The 21,622-nt window shown below is 39.3% G+C and overlaps 1 protein-coding gene across 1 annotated transcript; it reads left to right on the plus strand.

Annotated features, from left to right (window-relative positions):
* Positions 1-770: 770 nt before the first annotated feature.
* On the plus strand, positions 771-21,101 carry LOC134679445 (acetyl-coenzyme A synthetase). Its single transcript, XM_063538359.1, has 9 exons — positions 771-1,166; positions 8,103-8,298; positions 10,560-10,799; positions 11,176-11,291; positions 11,409-11,601; positions 16,689-16,822; positions 17,685-17,874; positions 18,427-18,616; positions 18,885-21,101. Exons 1-9 carry the CDS (start codon positions 865-867, stop codon positions 19,319-19,321), a joined length of 1,998 nt encoding a protein of 665 aa, XP_063394429.1. The 5' UTR covers positions 771-864; the 3' UTR covers positions 19,322-21,101.
* Positions 21,102-21,622: the final 521 nt, after the last annotated feature.

Here is a 21,622-nt window from a genome sequence, read left to right on the forward strand (position 1 = left end):
CGAGTCAAGGGCCCAACCTTTTCTGTTCTCTTTCACGACGCAGCAACTAGTATCATTTCTCTCACCTCGCTCTTTTAAAATGCCGTTTGTCAAAAAAGGACAACCATACTGTTGACAAGGTGGACTTCAAATCAAGTGTTGCCTTTCTTGATGCGCCCAGGCTGTGTATGTGTGCGTAAAAGCGTATATGTGTGCTCTTTTAGGGATGTGAAAAGTCGATTTTAATCATGTTATATATCGATAAACGCTACACAGCGGAACGAAATAGCGATTAATTGAAGCTTCAATATCTTCGTTAAACATAAACATAATTGAAATGCTAATGGATAATGAATATATTATAATATAATAATATAATTCAATTATTGCGGAACACCTATTTTAGGAGGTATTTATGTATTTTAATTAAATATCTGAACTTTCCCTTGGTTCCCTGCTGGGGAGTGACTATAAAATTGTGATCTGATAACCACAATAAAGAATAAAAGCGTTTTTGGTCATTTTAGGTATCGTTAAGCCTTTGAAGTAAAATTAAAATTGCAAGAAATGTCGATAGTTTATCGATATGACTTTATCGACATGGCTACAGCAACGTGGGCCACATTGTTAATCGTACACTAAACAAAAGTGGCAACAGTGACAGCTCGCTGAGACTACGTCTATATATATATTATGTCTATGGTGCGAGTGCTAAGTGCCAAACCAACATAACAGCCACAGAAGGTCGATACGCGTATGTACGCACACACTGAAACTTCACAGTAACGAACGTCAGACGTCAGTATTGTCAGTAACCGCGAGTTCCTCGTTGTGAATAGACACGCGTCTTCTTGTACGCGGCGATTACGAACGCAATCAGCCGCGATGTCGCGTGTTTACCAACCTACCGATTATGTTGTCGAAAAGTCGCTATTGCCGTCTTTTGAAAAATACAAAGAAATGCATAAACAATCATTAGATGATCCTGAAAAGTTTTGGTCTCAAATAGCGAGCGAATTCGATTGGCAGACTCCGGCTCAGCCCGGCAAATTCGTATCGTACAATTTCGACCTGAATAAAGGGAACATTTTTGTCAAATGGATGGAAGGGGCAGTCACTAATATTTGCTTCAATTTATTGGACCGCAATGTGAGGAATGGGCACGGGGACAAGATAGCTTATTACTGGTAAGTTAAGGATACTACTTTACGTATGAGTACCTATATGTATACAATCAATAGTCAGCTGAGCGAATGCACCACGGAGACGGCGCGAGAACTTATTGATTTTTCCTTACCTTACATCACTCCTCTTGGCCCAATTGCCTGTCTCTAAAGCCCCCTTAATATAATATTATGTAACTAACCCACAAAATACTGTCTAATTCATCTCGCATCCCGTCATGCTTAGCGAAGTAACAAAACACGTCTGTGGAAATGGGAGCCAAGTTCAAATAATAAATGAGCGTGGTTGTCGGCTTTACCGACAACATTATTGAGATATAAATGATTGCCAAGTTCTGTAGATAAATAAGCAGACAACTTAGGATAAATTGAAGGTTATGACTTGGCTAGTTTTTACCAACATACCAAAGAGTGGATAGTTATGATGACCTTACACTCCTTACAGTATAAAAACAGAAACTTGCGTATAACATGAAGGAGAATCATTTCTTAGCCAAAATTTCTTATTAACTTTCCAAGTCAAATCTTGAGGTTGAACTTTTCCTAAAGGCCTGTCCACACAGGATGATGAATTTCATCAGTGTCAGTAAAAAAAATACCTCAATCTCATTGAGCATCTCTACACATGGTCTACATCCGTAAGTACCTACTCGTATACCTACAAAATACTTTTGAGATTTTCTTGTACTTGTAGTGTAAAGCCATATTACTTAGGTACCAAATTTCATAGGTAAACGGGAAGTACCTTATAAATTTTGATTCCCTTGAGAGTGTCGAAATCTACGTTTTATACGGCATGAAACAATAAGCAATATTTCTTTTACGTTAACTTAGAAGTAAAAATTTTTTTACAGCTTGAAGGGACCGTAGACCTGAGTACGTGTATGGTTTTATTTTTAAACATTACCTCCACGCGTTCCCGAGATAAAGGGTCTTGAAAGACAGACGGACCGACAACAAAGTGAACCTATAAAAGACTATAAGTGAACCTATAAGGGCTCCGTTTTTTCCTTTTGAGGCAGGCCTACTGTCCACGAGGCGTAGCTGCATAGACGCTGCACGCATCGCCGTGCAGCATTCATGCAGCCCGGCGTACTGACGTTGCCCACGAAGCGTAGCGTAAGCGTATCGTAGCCTGCATTTTCTTTCATTCGTGATGATGTCGTCCAGTGATAAATACGTTATTTTGGCCTATTATTATCTTCGAAGTCGGCGACGACGCCGTTTATATTGGGCATATCCATATATAAAAAGAAACATACATTGTAGACTGTTCGAAGCTGCAAGAGAACTATCAGCAGATGACAACGTATTTCATTCATTTTATAGAATGAGTAAAAGGACATTTTTCACTATTTTACAAACTTTGCAGCCATTCCCGCCATGTTTTCTCACAAATACGCAACGTGCTGTCCGTGCGATGCAGCCCGGCGTATAACACGCAGTACGCCCGGCGGCATGAAGCTTGCATGCAGCGTCGCTGACGCGCCGTTGCCGCTCCGTGGACAGAGTTGTGCGGTTTTGTATGTAGGCTGCAAGCAAGCGTACACCAAGCGTACAATGACGAATACGCGTCTATGCAGCTACGCTTCCGTGGACAGTAGGCCGTACGGAACCCTGAAAACTAGCTAGCCAAAGTTTTTTTGCTGACAGAACGTTTCTTTGAACTGTGAACGTTAGTTCTCTTTAATTAATTAATTAATTCTCTTTAATTAGATTTAGCATCACGGGACTAGGTATTAACTGCCCCATACCCATAAAAAAATCCAGCCTGTATATCAAATAATAAACTTCACTGCTATTTATATTTGGTTATTATGCACGCGTAAAGTTGTGAAAGTCGTGGAAAGTTTGCAGTTAGGAAAAATTCTTAGAAATTTCAGGAAAGCTTCAAGGAAACTCTTAGTTTTGAAAACGAGGAACTTCGATTCTCTTTAATAATATGAAAATTTTCCCAAATTTCCACATATTAATGTGAAAATTTATCAATTTTGGTTAATTTATAATTTATAATAATTTACGAAGGCGCATCAGTAGGTAAGTCATGCAATTCCACAGCTGGACGCAATGATAGGATTGATAGATATTATAAGAAGTCCAAACGAAGAACAAGACGAAGAAATTGCTTCATCACTTCGTGTACCTATAAAACACACGGCTATTTACTGCGATGCGCAGTTCTTTTTTCTTGAACTTGGCTTCAAAGTTGAAACGCTGCCGTGGGCCGTGGGGCGAGTTGGGGCCATCAGAGATGACTCAAGGGCAAATTTGTAGCTTTGGTAAAGAGGCATCACTAGACTTTATCTAGACACGCGGCAGCGTGTCAAGCCAAGTTCAAGCAAAGGAACTGGCTAGCCAGCGCCGAGTGTAATATTACACGAACCACTTGGTGCCACTTTTGACCCTTCTATAACTCAAAACATCTTTGACGTAAACACATAAAACTACGTGTGTTTAATTATATCCATAAGGATATCTAGAAGCCCAAATTTCATGAAGCTAGCTCAAACGGTTATAAAGGTATGAAGGTCAAAAAGTCGTAAATTTTAAGACTGACTTATGACTTATAGTACCTAAACCTAACCTACTTCCAGATGACCTAGAAGGATAAAATTTGGAATCCAGCTTGGTTATTGTGTGTAACCGTAGGAAAAAATCTAAAAATAAAATAAAGTTAAAAAATAGGGGGGGTCCCCATACAAAAAAACCACTTTTTATTGGGACTGACATATAAGTACCTAAACCTAACCTACTTCCAGATGACCTAGAAGGATGAAATTTGGAATCCAGCTCGGTTATTGTATGTAAGCGTAGGGAAAAATCTAAAAATAAAAAAAAGTTAAAAAATAGGGGGTCCCCATACAAAAAAATATTTTTTTATTGTAGCGTTGGAACCGTTACAGTAAGCAGATATTTGAAACTACCCCAATATATGTATTATTATATTTGCTATATTAAAATAAAGTTAAGTCAAAAAATAAGTGGTGTCCCCATACAAAATAAACAAAGTTTTGTACGGAACACTAAAAACTTGTAATACCCTCTAAACAACCGGCCAACGGTGTGTCGTCGGCGGCGCGTGGCACCACATAATTATACAAAGAACAGAAGTAAAAACCATACAGCGGAAACACAAGAAAAAACATTAAATCTCAATACCTGCCTAGTTTTCTTTACAAAAAGTATTGATATCCCACCAAAAACATAAATGTAAAAAAGGAGAGCCAAGTTCAATACAAAAATTATGCTTGGCTGTGGGGCTCGCCGCAAAAAGAATGGAGATCTAAATGAGTGCCACTGCCAAGTTCTATGCAAAATCCAAATATGTATTTATAGGAACAAAATAACATTATAAACAAGTATTAAACTCTATTTCTTTGCTTTATTGGATACCTATAACAATTGCTGTTATTTAAAAAAATGTGAGATCTTAAAGTAGGTTAGATTTGGCTTGGCCATAAAGCAAAGAAATAGAGTTTAATACTTGTTTATAATGTTATTTTGTTCCTATAAATACATATTTGGATTTTGCATAGAACTTGGCAGTGGCACTCATTTAGATCTCCATTCTTTTTGCGGCGAGCCCCACAGCCAAGCATAATTTTTGTATTGAACTTGGCTCTCCTTTTTTACATTTATGTTTTTGGTGGGATTGGTAATAGCCAATCTACCCTCGACAAAGTGTAGCTCTAGCGACTCCATTCTGGATGTACGGCTAAGGGAGATAGAGGTCGGGGCTTCAGCTTTTGCTTCGGCACGTGCATGGTTACAAGGCAGTCAAGGCACGCTCCCACTTGGGACGCTCAGGCGATTAGGTAACATGGAATGAAATTGCTACTCAATCTGCCTTAAGTTGGCTGATTTGCACTGGTGAAATCCAGGTGGACAATGGGGCCACATCCCTAAGCCCAATATTATTATTATTTAACCACATGGAAACTAATAGGTAATGTCAGATATAGAGCGCTTGTACCCTAGCGGTAAGTGTGCGACTTTCATCAATCCGGGGGCTGCAGGTTCAAACCTCGACACAGTGTCAAAAATTTGTACACACTACCGTGTATGAGCAATCAATTCGTAGGTAGGTATCTAGGTATATAATTTTGGTGCTTTGTCCGTTTCGATATTAACCTTAACTGTACGATATTTGATATTTACCAATCGCTTTTCGGTGAAGGAAAGCATCGTGTGCAAACCGGACTAATCCCAATAATGTTTAGTTGAGCTCAGAGGGGGTTGAAGGGTCAGATGGCAATCCCGCGGGTTCGTAAAAACTAGCGCCTACACCAAATCTGTCAAGCGGAGTCTAGGCTCGGATGAACCGTGACCGTGGCAAAAAACCGTGACAACGCGAGGAAGACGGGATACTTATTTATGCACTTAAATGTATCCCGATGTAGCAGCATTTCTAGGAACGCTTCTTATCTCTGATAAGTTTGATCCCATCAAAAACATAAATGTGAAATGAGAGCCAAGTTGAATATTAAGAATATACGCCGGTGCTGAAGTCGCCGGAAAAATTATTGAGATCTATATGGGTGCCATGCAAGTTGTAGTTAGTTCGCTTGGGATTACATTAAAGTTGAGGATTTGACTTGACTAGTTTTTACGTAGCCTATTAAATCTGTCTAGGTACCTGTGTTATTTTTCTAAAACTTAGTTTCTTGGTACACAAACTACCAAAACAAATCATGAACTTTAGTTAGTCAATAATTCAGTGAAAAAATCCCAAATTTAGATGTATGTATCTTAATGATAAATATTTGATGTTCTAGTTAGCCTTAGGGTCTTATTAAATGAACCAAATTTCATATATAATACATATTAATATTAAATAGATTTTGAGTTACGTAGGTGTTAAAAGTGGCTCCAAATGGTTCGTGTAATATCATTAACTAGCGACCCGCCCCAGCTTCGCACGGGTTAACTAATAATTATACACTTACACCTTTCTAAAGAATCAAATAGGTGAAAACAGCATGAAAATCCGTTCAGTAATAGTCTTTGAGTTTATCGCGAACAAACATACAAACACACAAACAGACGCGGCGGGGGACTTTGTTTTATAAGGTGTAGTCATATAACACACGGCCGCTGTGTCGCCAGTCGCTAGTTATCTTCTTTTGAACTTGGCTTGTCACGTATACGCTGCCACGTGTCTAGATAAGCACGTGATACGAGATGACAATCTGTATGTTTCTCTCGGCTGTTAGTTATTTGACTTACTTATCTCTATTGTACAGGATCGGCAACTTAGAGTGGTATTCCACCTGTCCAATTTCTTTGTACAATGCGTCGCACTCTAGTTAAAGCAAAATGTGGGATGCAATACACATTGGACAAATACATTGGATAGGTGGAATACCACCCTACTTATTTATATAACTTTTCTTGTCGCCATTTTGTATTGTCGGAAAATTTTACAGTTGTTGCATGAAAGTTATTTTATATTAAAGTAGATACGACAAATTAGTTAAGGATCGGGTTTCGCTTAAAGCTCAGGAGCTGTCAGGACTGACTTTTTGCTGTGGGTCTATCTAAAAGAACGATGCCGATGGTCCTAACGCCGGCCGTAACATTCGGTTCCGTTCCTGAATATATTATAGAGAACCTATACATAATACCAGTATGTATGTAAATGATGTAGTATATGTAACTGTAGGTACATAATTAGGCATTAAATGCTTTTATGAAACTCACGGTTTCGTTCATTTCATAAACCCACACTCCACACATGTATTTTAATGCCTTTTATTATGTAGCAGTCACATTAACTACTATTTTTATATTGCTGTGAAAATTGTAATGTTTATCAGTGCATGACTAGATTGGTAGTGCTTAAATCAACGGTCACCTTGCTTTCACTTGCATTTTTTGTTATGAAATTACGAGTAGGGTGCAAGCCTACTTACTTATTCAAGAAAGTGCTGGCTAGTGTTGTATTGTGATGTAGTAACACTATATGTCTGCTAGAAGCACCTACTTGTTCATAATTAAACAGGGAAATGTCGCATTCATCCGGATAATAAAGGTACAGTTTTATATTGACCCTGCGTAATACATAGTAATTACTTATTGATAATGGCCTTTGCGAAAACTCGTTCTGATACCATGACCATGAATCATACGATTCACGATCATGATTTAGATCGGTAAGGCACTGTTGCTATTCTAAGCAGTGCCTTGTGTTACCTCTATATTTACTTGCGCTCGAAAATTGAAACTGCCCACTTTGCTTTCTTTTGAGAAAATTTGAAAATGCATGGAATTTCCTTACGCTCCAATTTTGTAGAAGCCCCAAATAACTATGTACCTACATAACAACCAATTGGCACTAATTGATCTTTGACTTTTACATTACAATATTATGTACATAAAGTACGTAATTACGCCTGTCAATGCCTAAACATATGTGTCAGCTGGGCTATTTAAAGTTGTACCACTTTTTTATGTTATTCTACTCAGAATCATGACTATCATTTCATTAGAGAAAAAGTATCCTGAAATCATCATAAATATATTTTTCAATCCGTCCATTACGTTACAGTAGGTAATTAACTCAGTCAATTAATAAAAAAATGGCAATGGAAGCTTGTAGGCGACTGCAAGCGGACTGACGCGGAGAAGGGATATATACGGTGATAGATGTTGTGTTGTTAAGTAGTTAAACTAACAGCCGAATCTAAAAGGGTTCTAATAATGGGCTGACAGGTTTCTACTGCTTAACGGTCCACCTGTTGTGCTGATAAAGTTATCTACTTAACATTCATAGTGGCCTGATGGATCACCCGAAATTTTGTGGACCGCCAGCGGCCCACGTGGTGCTGAGAATGTAGTGGCAATCCGAATATGACGCCCCTGGAATTCAAGCGGTCATTACGCAATGCAACATCGCTTTTCGCCATGGTAAAAAAAATACAAAGCAAAACCATTTTTCAGGGAAGGAAACCACCCGGACGACTACAGCCGCATCACGTACAGGAAGCTGATGGACCTGGTGTGCCAGTTCTCCAACGCTCTGAAGGATAACGGCGTGGGGAAGGGAGACCGCGTGTCTCTCTACATGCCCATGATTCTGGAGACGGTGGTGTGCATGCTGGCGTGCGCGAGGATCGGTGCCATCCATTCCGTTGTGGTAAGTGAGCGTTTCTTTTATTATTTGCCATTTTTATTTATTGTGATTTTTTTGCCACTTTGGTGTTATTTCTACTCAGAATCACGAGCTCTTCCGATCCTAATGGGATAAAAAAATGTCCCATAGTTTTTTTCCTATTGTGTTACCATTTCCCCATACGCTTTGTATGGCGGTAACAATAAGGAAAGTTTGAAAAATGTATAGAAATTTTAGGACACTTTTTTCTCCTATAAGGATGAAAACGGCTCGCGACCCTGACTAGGTATATAGAAATAACACAAGAGTGCCAAAAAAGGCCACAAGATATAAAATGGCAAAATATAAAAGCAACGCTCAAGTTCTAAAGTTATCAGTCAGGCTCGATTTCACAAACTCTTTCGCCAACGAATGCGACGAGGCGAGTCATCTAAATATAACAGCCTCCCTTTGTTTGCGTCATGTAGGGGTTGACAAGGGGTTGAAAATAAAAGCAAACGTAAAAGTATCTACATTTTTAACGAAGTCTAGCACTGCCAAGAGCTGAAACAGACAATCCCCCAATTCCGCTGAGGCATTTATAGAGCTTTTCTCTAACAATCTAAAAAAGTAAATGTACACATACCAAACATAGCAATGAAACTATCTTACTCGAGCAACGAAAATGTACGTAAATAAAATAAGATAAGATACAAATTCATTTGGGACGTTTATTATACAAATATAACTGAACTAATAAATTACATAATAGTAGTTTTCGATATAAGTGCGAGAAGTATGTCATTTTGCACGAGTACCGAGGTTTCAAAGGTCCGTCCGTCCGTCTGTCACCAGGCTGTATCTCACGAACCGTGATAGCTAGACAGTTGAAATTTTCACAGATGATGTATTTCTGTTGCCGCTATAACAACAAATACTAAAAACAGAATAAAATAAAGATTTAAATGGGGCTCCCATACAACAAACGTGATTTTTGACCAAAGTTAAACAACGTCGGGAGGGGTCAGTACTTGGATGGGTGACCGTTTTTTTTTTGCTTTTTTTTGTTTTAGTTTTTTTTCATTATGGTACGGAACCCTTCGTGCGCGAGTCCGACTCGCACTTGCCCGGTTTTTTTTCAATGGGGATTCTGTTGTCACTGTTGTCAGCATTATGCCAATTGAAGAGAAATTGTATTATTATTTCAGAACATATAATTATGTAAAAAAACATGAATCTTTTTTTATTTCTTTATATTGATATACTATCTAATTAATTAAATTAAATTTATATTCTTAAGTGCAGTGTACGAACGACAGCTTCATTCAATCGCCCGTTGTTCGAGTAATACTATTGGGTCTCGATTAATACTCCTTTATGCCCAATCGCACGTTGTTCAGGTGGGTCATTTATAAGCGGGTCTCGAATAATACTCATTTATTTAAAAAGTATCAATCAGATTACTTTTTAGCACTAGTGTAAAAAAATCAAACTTTACGCACGATTTGCAGCTACAAAAACTAAACTTTTTGAGCAATTGTATTAAAAAACACTTTTATTTAACACTGAAAAGGTTTCCATTGATATACTCTTCCAATACTCCTTGACAACAAACTGTGTTGTCAAGGAGTATTGGATACCTCGACGGTGGTCTTCCCTACCAAAAGTGCGCAACTATGTTAACTAAGTATACAAATAAATAGGTAAATCTATATATGATAATAAAACTAAGTATAAGAGATACTACTACCAACAATACACTTCTATTAAACTTGTTTGCATGTTTTGTTTCTACCTGACACGCACCGCTTTTGTTAGATATAAAAATAAATTGTATTTTTACTACGTACATACTTACTAGCGCGGCACGATCATCATATTTATAAGTTTGCTCACTAATTTAATTAAATTTTTAATCGATTGTTGTATTTTCTCATATAAGTGAATAACTGTTATTCTTATGAGAAATAAAGATCTTTAAACCGAACAATATTTGAAATCTGGAATCAACCGCTAAAGATACTTAGGTAGGTATAGAAAGTCCAAATTATTGTTTATAAACATTTACCATACAACATGATCGCGCAAATGTTAATTCTACCAGTTAGCGTGAGAAAATAATTCGGATGCTCGTTGAATCTAGTATTTTGCCACTGTAGGATTTGCACGCTGATTTTTATCGGTATAGAGAGCTTCTTCGAGCTGGTGAGCTGGTTAAAATTTTCGGTATCTTCGAAGATGACAGATGTGTTGCCAAATTGTATGCTTCGGATGTAATTAATTTATGTAATAACATGGCCGTACAGTTCGCAGGGTTTTCTTCGGATTCGCTCGCGGAGAGGATGGCGAGCTGCAAGGCCAAGGTGCTGGTGACGGCGGACGGCGGGTGGCGCGGCGAGAAGCTGCTAGTGCTCAAGAACACTTGCGACGAGGCCATGCAGAAGGCGAAGGCCAAATACAACCACAAGGTCGACAAGTGCATCGTCGTGTCGCACCTCCAGAGAGTCACGCCCTGTGGGAAACTGCCCGATGATGTCTCGTCTTTGGTAAGAATGAGTTTGAGTCTAGAATATCCCTCACTTCGTACTTTAACCCCTTCGCTGAAACAATGCCGGAATAGAGCACTGGCACATTATCAGCCACACAGGAGAAGTTAAGATATCTTTGTCCCACTACCAAAAATGTCTGGTGAGTGGGGCAAAGCGAGGTAAGGTACCTTCGCTACTTCTATTTTGCAGCGCAAGGAACTTAAGAAACATCACATCTTCTGCTCAAAATTGGTCGCGATCCGGCACCGTTCCCCTTTTCAAATTAAAATCACTCAGTCCCCGCAGCTAGGCCTAAAAAGTCGTGCATATAAGCTAGGTTGTAAACTATAACTTTATGTGGGTGAAATGATAAATCAAAAGCGTTATTTTACAGTACAAATGGACGGAAGACAGAGACGTGTGGTGGCATGACATAATGGAGGGCCAATCCACCTTCTGCCCGCCAGAATGGATGGGTGCAGAGGAACCGCTGTTCATGCTCTATACCAGGTATGTACCTATTACCTAATTATAATTTCTGTTTGTATTTGTCCGCGAAAGAAGGCGCCCAGATGACTTCCGAAAAACTCATAAAAAGTGCAATTCAAGCTTGATTTTTTTTTGTAGCGGATCCACCGGCAAGCCGAAAGGCGTGTTGCACACCACCGCCGGCTATCTGCTGTACGCCGCCACCACCTTCCGCTACGTGTTCGACTACAGAGACAAGGACGTGTACTGGTGCACCGCCGACGTCGGCTGGATCACGGGCCACACCTACGTCGTGTACGCACCGCTCGCCAACGCCGCCACCTCTGTCCTCGTAAGTAATGTACAATGCCACCTTACGGTTCGGCTACGACAACTCGCGACTGGCGACCGGAGAGGCAGCAACTATAGGTGGAAACGAAAGGTCCGATCACTGTGTCTCGTTCCAGCCTATGCCCTATGGTTGCCACCGCCGGCGTCGCCAGTCGCGCAATGTCGTGGCGGAGTCGTTACGCTACATGTCCGACTACCGGGACAAGGCTGTCTCCTGGTGCAACGCCGATGTCGACTCGATCAGCACCCCAAGCACATGATTGGCGCGACAGTATCTCGCGGCGAGATAGACTTATTAGATTATTTTCTAAATGGCGGAACCATACATTTATTCAGTTTTCACTTATGCTCGCGAGGTCTATGAGGGCGAGGTCACAGAACCACTGGCATAGTACCTATAGTTAGTTACGAGTACAATGTGACTTATTTCTTTACGGGTGGTACATAATATTTAGGTAATTTTGTTCAGCCACCTTAGAGAATATAACCAAACGGAGTGGTCATTAACAGGCGTTCCCCTCTGCCGAAAATAGGAGGCCAATGGTCAACTACATGTCAACCACATGTCTGGACTGACGTTTATCTGACATGGCTATGTTTACGTTACGTATACATTTGATGTGCCCCTCCCCCGCAAAACACAGCAGACTATTTTGTACCGAAAATTATAGACATGGCGTCTCCGTTGGTTATATCCTCTAAGCCAGCCACTTACAACCCACAGCAAGTTTTAAGCAATAGATTCATTTTTGGTACAAGCTTGGACTGTACTTTTCTTTCTACGTGCAATTAAGACTCATCGAGACAATTGTAACAACCCCAAACACAATTAGTTTGCGTTGTTTTATCACAGAGTTCCCATGGCCACCTCCTGTTTCCATTATCAATAGTTCCATTGTCATCATAATATTGAATTGTCATGTATGTAGGTTTACTTACTTAGTCCACTCCCAAAAAGAATATCTACGAGTTGGTACTTATAATTATGTAGCTTAACATTGTCGTGTGAATGCCGCAGTTAGTAAACTAAGTAAAGGATATATTGATAAAATAAACATAATCACGTGTACCTACATCTGCCATATCTCGGCACGAGTGACGAACATCAGTAATATCTATTATACTAACTTTCCACAGTTGACATATTATTTTGCAATATCGATAATAGGCTGGCGTTAAGGCATCTGTAAACAAATGTAATAGAGGTCATTGAAGACACTTGTTACAATGACAAGTGCCTTTAGACCGCTATCCCAAGACGAGCGTATCTAAAGCCGGCCACTGACGAGCCTTCCAAATGGATGCCGTTACAATGGATTCATCCAAATGGACGGCATCCTAATATTAAACATTGTACGTTTTTGACATTCACGGATCCATTTTGGATTGCAGTCACGCTATTTGGACTGTTAGAAGGCTCGTCAGTGGCCACCTTAAGTTGCTCGACTGACCTGACTACGAAGGGTCCCCGCCGCTGAGCTGAGAACATAGTAATGCAAATTATTATACTAAAACCTGTGCCTAGTGCCTAGTTGCTTCCTTAAACATATATGAATGATTTCCGATTCTATCGCACGAGCATACTCACCGTGCTACTCATCTGATTATTTTCTTCTTGTTTTGATTGTCTCGTATAGATATGTAAGTACTATGTTTTGGAGACTACGTAGTTCTTTGGCATTGGGTTCTCTATAATTTACATTTTGAAATGGAAAATTATACTTCTGTTAGTGTGTATGATTCTGTCGCGGAATGTTTTGTTATTTACTAGGACAAGCCATACTTGATAGTAACTCGAAACTGGGCTATAACCGCGTAAATCGAAGTTCGCAAATTGCAAATTTCGTTGGAGTAAAAGAGAAAGATTTGCGAATTTTGTTTTTCGCGGTAGCCGCTCTGACAATGTCATGGATAATAATAGTACTAGAACATTCTGATATATGATACAAACTAGCGTCTAATACTCATTACTGCCGTATTCGAACTTCAAGATATTCACAAGAGACGACACGTACTAGATCCATTCTAGATACGTTATAGTTTAGATATCAACTAGTTCTCTTTTGCAGCGCAATTCGGGCAACCAATGTCACTTTTACGTTAGATAGAGTAAGATATCTATTAGATGTGAATTGGATCTCTAAGTCATATCCTGTGGAAATCGTTCAAGAGTATCTCCAGAATCGAGCAAATGTCAAATCTGACAGGTTAGATCTTAAACATATCGTTATCGTATCATGGTGATGTCTAAAAGATGTCTATTTCAAAATCCGAATAGGGCTCATAGTCACTAGTGTTACACACTTAGCGTACACAACCATGTTAAAGCAAAAAGCATCCATAGTTTGTAACTATCTCATCCAAAATCTAAATCTGAAAATTAATTCCTACGATCTACGAGTACCGGCACTGGGGCATCGTAATTATAATATAACATATATGTATATTGCTTATATTTCATTGCCATAAATAGGTTAAACTATTTAAAATCATTTATTTTATCATAAAAATGGTTTGTTAATCACAAAAACCAGCCAAGTGCGTGTCGGGCCGCAGATACGGAACCCTCCATATCGCATAAACCATACGCTTTTACGGGGCGGGGAGGGATTAGCTGATAAATTCTATTGGAGGCTCGAAGCATTTATTTTCAGAAGTACAGTGAAACCTGGTTAATTGGCACCTGGATAAATGGAAAACCTCAATAATTGCAATCAAAAGTCCGGTCCCGGTCCCTTGAGACCAAAAGGCCTCTATAATTGAAATTTTGGAACCTCTATAATTGCAATTTAGATTTTAGTACTTTTCGTAATTTTGCCTCTGTAATTGACCACATCGCAACTTAAGACCTCTATAATTGACACTGTGCTAAAAAAACCGTTATTTTTGCTCTTGTTTTTACCTCTATTATTGAAACGAGTCTTACTTATTACCTCTGTAATTGAAATAATGTAGTTGTAGACAGTAGAAACAATATTTTAATAGCAATTATCATTTTATTTATATCTTCACCCAGAATTTAATTTATTTATTGGGTATCTATCACAGCCTGTAGTAGGTGAAATAGTTTTGATCATTAAAAAACAAAGTATGCTTTTCACATTCTAATAAAACTTTCTTCTACAATTCAAGGGATTTTTTTAAACCCAAATGATAAGAAAATAAAGTGGTAATTAATGTAGTATAAAAGTGCAAGTATAGACAGAAGCAATATATAGACCAGAAATCTAGAACGTAAGCGTGTAAATCTACATTAAATGATTATTTGCACCTCCATAAAATAAATTTGTCAGAACGCAACCTCTATTAATGAAAACCTCTATAATTGACACAACGATTTTTTGAACCTCGTTAATTGACACGACCTGCTTAAATGAAAAACCTGGTTAATTGACAAAAACTGGCCGGTCCCTTGAGATTGCAATTATCCAGGTTCCACTGTATTTGCTTCATCATAAAAAAATTTGTAGTCAGTAGCAGGTACTCCAACACGTAGAATAGTCGTACATGCTTACTGAATATTTTTTTCATTTAGGTACTTTTAGATACATACATGTATAAAGTGCCCCCTAGAAATTTTTAATTTAAGCACAAAAAACTCCTCTTCCTAATTTTGTCAAAATGTAGCTTGTAATTATCGAGTTAAATACTGTAAGATTCTGACAGACAGACGGACGGACATGACGAAACCTAACCGATTTCGCCATTTTGGCTACATAACCCTAAAAACCGTTTGGCCCGGCTTAATTAGAGTGTTTAGTCTACATACAGATAACTTTCAAAGGAGTATCATATAACTCGGATGTGGTAATGTGTCTACGGTAAAGAACTCGCGTGTAGGTAAAATGTCTTGAATTTTGAACCTAAAAACGATGTAATAAGCATGACTCGGATTTTTGGGTGCGTAAATGTTTTACACTAGCCATAAAATATAGGTAAGTATATAGATTGTAATAACAGAAACTATTTTAACATTTCTAAGTAAATTTGGAGCTACCTATTTTTAATTATAGTTGGGTAACTATTTTACAATAAACAAAGTTATAAATTACACAAAAATCATTTCCGCACCCAAAATGCCGGGGTAGGGTATGGACTAATAAGATTCGTGTTGGCATGTATGCTGAAAGCTTTGTACTCCATGTAGGTACGGGGGAAGGTATTAATTTAAGACCCATTTCATACCTTGCCACAGTGACAATTAATATGAAAGTAGAGACCTCATACTATTGTGACTGTGACAAGGTACAAAATGGGTCATAAAAAAACATAACTGAATCTAAACTGAGTACTGAGGCTGACCCGGATAACTCATGCTCGTGACAATTTTATCAGAAGGAATGGAAGTTCGGCCGGCTTCCTGACGACTCTAGCTTAGCCTTCACCTTGGGTGGAACCTTGATATTGTAACGGCAGTCGGAAGTATTAGTATAGGTATAACATTACAATGTAATCGAAAGACTACTTATATGTATTACGGTCCAGAGACTCACGAGATTCACGAGTAATGATAATTATGACATTGACATTACCCACTTTTAGAGAGTGTAGTGAGAGTGTAATAAGTGTAATAACAAGCGCTGGTGGCCTAGCGGTAAGAGCGTGCGACTTGCAATCCGGAGGTCGCTGGTTCAAACCCCGGCTCGTACCAATGAGTTTTTCGGAACTTATGTACGAAATATCATTTGATATTTACTAGTCGCTTTTCGGTGAAGGAAAACATCGTGAGGAACCCGGACTAATCCCAATAAGGCCTAGTTTCTCCTCTGGGTTGGAAGGTCAGATGGCAGTCACTTTCGTAAAAACTAAGTGCCTACGTCAAATCATGGGATTAGTTGTCAAGCGGACCCCAGGCTCCTATGTGAGCCGTGGCAAAATGCCGGGATAACGCGAGGAAGAAGAAGAAGAAGTGAGTGTGTAGTGATTGGAATGATGGATTGAAGAATGACGGAAGACATTGAAGTTATTTAAGTACCTATTTAAAAATGTGTGGTCCAATGTAATATGAACCCTTCCTTGAAAATAAATTATAATAAATGGTCTACAAAAAATGAGAGCAACAGGCACTAAGTATTATTTTGTATGTAGTTCGAGGGCACCCCGTTCTACCCAGACCACGACCGCTACTGGGCCGTGGTGGAGAAGTGCAAGGTGTCGCAGTTCTACACCGCGCCCACCGCCATCAGAACCCTCACCAAGTTTGGCGAGGAGCCCGTTAAAAGGTAAGTTTGGTTTAATGCTCTGAGTGCTTTGTGCATAATGTAGTGCTAATGCTTTGGTTTAAGGCAGGGGTTTCCTGCGAAAGCCTGCTCCTGTCTGCTTGAGGGCATCAGCTAACTTGACTCAATTTTCAGTATTACAAATTTTTACTTTCAAATTGTTGAATAGGTAAGTACTAAATGTGCCTATTTATCTTTTCTGTCCTTGTTGGGTTAAACCAAAAGACAAAAAATGATTTGATTTACGTTTATATGTATACTACGTTTATTATTTACTCTTCTAGTACTTGGTAACATTAATAAGTTCAATAACGAATTAAAGTGTTTATATTTCTCTGAAAATGTCTGCCTAAGAATAGCCTGGGCAAGAATGATATTATAGTACCCATTTCTCATTTGTAACTTACTTATAGAAATTTAAAATGACGTAAAAATATAAAGTACCAACAAGTAGTAGGTATCAGTTTACATAAGAACACTAATGACATTGAATATTCGCGTTATGAATATTAGGTATTGTTTCTATTTCTATAATTGCAATACAGAAGATAATTTCATCGATTGCGTGCACCCTGCAGGCGTGCATCCAGCATTTAATAGTGCCAGTAAAATTTTAATTAAGGCCGTTTAGTATACGTAACTTTTCACATCTTATTTTTGTTTTACTTTTAAAACTTCTACCCGTCTTCAATCTGTGGTCAGTCAATACTTTTTATAGTTTTTATAATTATTGTTCTCTATAAAACTCGTAAATGCGTATTATCGACGGCTGTCGCTTGCTTGTTAGCGTAAGTTTGTTCGCGCTTACTCTTCATTTATATGTATGTACGTAATATTACCAGGATGTCTGTTTCACTATTATCAGGCACGATTTAATGTCGCTGCGGGTGCTGGGCAGCGTGGGCGAGCCGATCAACCCCGAGGCGTGGCTGTGGTACTACAACCTGGTGGGCAACGGTCGCTGCTCCATAGCCGACACCTTCTGGCAGACCGAGACCGGTGGCCACGTCATCACCAGCCTGCCGGGAGCCACGCCGATGAAGCCCGGCGCTGCGGTACGCGCTATTTCACTACCTTTAACATGACTTAGCATGAGTTTACCACGTACACGATGGCCAAAAAATAAGTGCAATCCCGTTGCCAGGGAGGTTTTGGGATTATACTGAGCCACTTTTACTATGGCATCAACTCGAAAAAAAAATTGACTGTTTCATTCATTTTGCCTGGTCCATTTTCTATGGGAGAAGCAAAAAGTTATAAAAAATGAAGCGATCTATAAGTAGTCACACCAAATAAAGTCTGCGGCGGATTTGATAGCCCACGCAGTGTAAGTGTTATGTAAACGTCATAATCTCATTGAAGTTTGACGTTTAAAATGACACTTGCACTGCGTGGGCTATCAAAATCGCTGCAGACTTTTTACGGTCTGACTATAGACATTAGACATGCGATCCGACGTCATAGTTTTAACAATTTAGGCACTACGAGTAGTCTTAACTGTTCTACTTATTGTACCTAATGTTTTGGGCTTATCTACTGATAAGCCCAAAACATTCACAACAAACACTACTGTGTTATGTGTTTATACCAGAGGTTGGTCGTTTCAGGGCTTCCCGTTCTTCGGCGTGGAGCCGACGCTTCTGGACGAGAGCGGCGCCGTGATCGAGGGCCCCGGCGAGGGCTACCTGGTGTTCGCGCGGCCCTGGCCCGGCGTCATGCGCACGCTGTGGGCCGACCACGACCGCTACGAGCAGGTCTACTTCTCCAAGTTCCCTGGCTACTACTGCACTGGCGATGGTAACTCACCATTATCTGTCGTTCTACTAAAACTTAACGAGGTGGTCTCGGTTCCAAACATTACGAGGGCCGCCGCCGGCCCTTTGCTCTCTTGCTTTCTTTTCGGGGTCTGGATTGTGTCGCCTTTGACTCATATCATATGTATTTTGGCCTATTTTTACTTAAGTGTTCGTACGAAAGGGATAAGAGGCGTGGAAAGTTGTATGAATAAGGGGCTAAGAACATATTTATCTAGAGTGACACGTGATGTTGTAGTATTTTGGTGCAGGTGCTCGTCGCGACGAGGACGGGTTCCTGTGGGTGACAGGGCGCATCGACGACATGCTCAACGTGTCGGGCCACCTGATGTCGACGTCCGAGGTGGAGGGCGTGCTCACGGAGCACCCGCACGTGGCCGAGGCGGCCGTCGTGTCCAAGCCGCACCCCATCAAGGGTGAGTCGCTATACTGTTTCGTGGTGCTGGTCGACGGCGTGCAGCTGGACGCGGTGATGCTGGACGCGCTGCGCAAGCTGGTGCGCGCGCGGATCGGCGCGTTCGGCGTGCCCGACACCGTGCAGTACGCGCCCGGGCTGCCCAAGACGCGCTCCGGCAAGATCATGCGCCGCGTGCTGCGCAAGGTGGCCGTCGGCGACCGCGACGTCGGCGACGTCTCCACGCTCGCCGAGCCCGCCGTCGTCGAACAACTCTTTAACAACAGGCCTTAGACACTTCCGTTACATGTTATGTTACGCTTTGTTTCCTAATTGAATCGATAAGAAATAATTTGTAGGTTTTCCCTAAGTCTACATGCTACGGGTTGCTATCCGCTTCCATCCTTGTTTAGACATATTAAGTTTATGTTTTGACTGCACATAATGCAGACTTGTTAGCAACTATTTTTTGACATCATCATTAATCATGTAAATTTGCCTAAATTTACAACATTATACCTACTAACGGAACCAACTTTAGAAAAGGGAGCTTGGCGGTGTTATCGTTAACAAGCTGAGCTGTGCCCAACAATATGGTTTATCATTTATATATTACGCTTACCTAATTGAATTAAGAAATGAGACAGGAATATAATACCTACTACCGATATACTGACTCATCAAACCCATACACAACTATAAGTGAGCTTTGTTAATTGTATAAATGTTTATTATATTATAAAAATGTTATTATCGAATATGTAAACAAGTGATTATTCAAACATCTTCTGTAAGGTAAGATGTGCTTAAAGTGTTAATAGTAATTCTATAAGAGGGGTAGAGTACGTATAAGTAAAACTAACAAGTTATTTACGGCAATATAATAACATTAATAACCCCGCGACCCTCATATTGCGCGGCAATCGCGTGCGATATTCTGTGTAGGTACAAACCGTACAAAGTCGTTCCTGATTACTTTCTCTGTTTTAAAGTGTAAGCAAAAATATAGTCTTTCAATAAAGGTAATAATAATTATTGAACTAATTGTCGCTACCTTAACAGTTAGGGACTGTTGTTATTATTTTCATTTGATAACCTTGGGACAAGTAGATGTGTTTACTTTGTGATTATTTGATATTTTATGCCATTAGATATATCGGAGCGGCCAAGGCGTTCACAAATATCGCTCTGCTATATATTAGAGTGTGTTTTAAGGTATTTTGGAACACCTCGGCCGGTCTGATATATCTGACGTCGACCGTACTTTTTGGTACATGTGATTGGTTGTTTTGGTAAATGTGTATTTGTGTAGGAGTGAGTGGGTGTAATATAATATAATATTAAGCCTTATAGGTACATTGTAATTTGTAAACACGGGCCGTTTTATTTGGAAAGTAAGTATTTGTTCTGATGATAGGTACCTATAGTGTTATGAAGATACAAGTTGTCATTTGTTTGTACGAACAGTAAAACTGTTGTATTAAAAATGATGAGTCATTCCACGATTTTTCTGTAAGTACCTAATATTTATACTTAATTTAAGAAGAAAATGTTTAGTAGACTTATTATTTATATTAGTTTCTAATATCTTTGTCTGGTCATACCAATACATTGTACAAAGCTAATTATTTTAAGTAGCTCTGTCCGTTTGTCCATCAGCCAAATACGAGTGTAGAATACTGCAGCGCATTGTGTACCTAATCCTATGCAAATAATGTACATATATGTAACGTTAGACGACCGCCACGCCGACAATGAAATGCTTACCTCCTGACATGTAACAAAAAATTATAATAATACAAAATATAGCTGTAAACTTAATTGTAGATTTATATTTTAAGTATCATTATTTTATTATGGAAAATAGGTAGACACCTACGTTTTGATAAACATACACATTTGATTTACATTTTTTCTTCATTATGTTTTTTGTATTCGTTTTTATTCTTTTAATAATGTAGATCTTATAATTTATAGGTTGTGATATTGTTAGTTTGCCATTGATACATGTTGGTTCCTGTATTGTGCACAAAATAAATGATTCAGGGTCACACTGCTGAATGTTATCGTTGAATTGAAGTTGTCAGTGCGCGGCGCGCGTAGATATAGATACCCTAATCCTGATGTGGCCAGAAGCAGCGCCATCAATATTTAACATGGTATCATTATGTAGCAAGAATGTGGCCACCGCGTAGCAAATTTAGAAGAAATCACGTCATCAGCAATATATTACTCGAAGAGTGATGAAAACTGCCAATTTTCCACACAAAGATACCTGTTTTCATTGAACCAGAGACTTATGACTAAGTACACCAAATAAATTATTTTAGTACAGAGTTGCAGTATGTAATTGTAGATATGCAACGTGTTTTCTATAGGGCTTTTATAGAGGTTGTCTACCGTCTATTATACAGCCAGTTATAGTACGTGGATTTAACTAGATCAGACATAATTTAAATCCGGTAACCAGCCAGGGCCAATAAGTTATGACTTGTTTTTTTTTTTAATTTATTGACCTCAAAGCCATCGCGGGGAATAATCTTCCGAGTTATTGACGTCGTCAAAATAGCTGCCACTTCGATACGGAGTGTGAAA

This window comes from Cydia fagiglandana, chromosome Z (genome assembly GCF_963556715.1).
Source record: "Cydia fagiglandana chromosome Z, ilCydFagi1.1, whole genome shotgun sequence".
Classification (NCBI taxonomy): Eukaryota; Metazoa; Arthropoda; class Insecta; order Lepidoptera; family Tortricidae; genus Cydia; species Cydia fagiglandana.

Coding starts and splice junctions, on each gene's coding strand:
- LOC134679445 (XM_063538359.1), top strand. CDS start 865: ATGTCGCGTGTTTACCAACCTACCGATTATGTTGTCGAAAAGTCGCTA. Junction 8,299..10,559: donor GTGCCATCCATTCCGTTGTG/GTAAGTGAGCGT, acceptor ATGGCCGTACAG/TTCGCAGGGTTTTCTTCGGA. Junction 10,800..11,175: donor CCGATGATGTCTCGTCTTTG/GTAAGAATGAGT, acceptor GTTATTTTACAG/TACAAATGGACGGAAGACAG.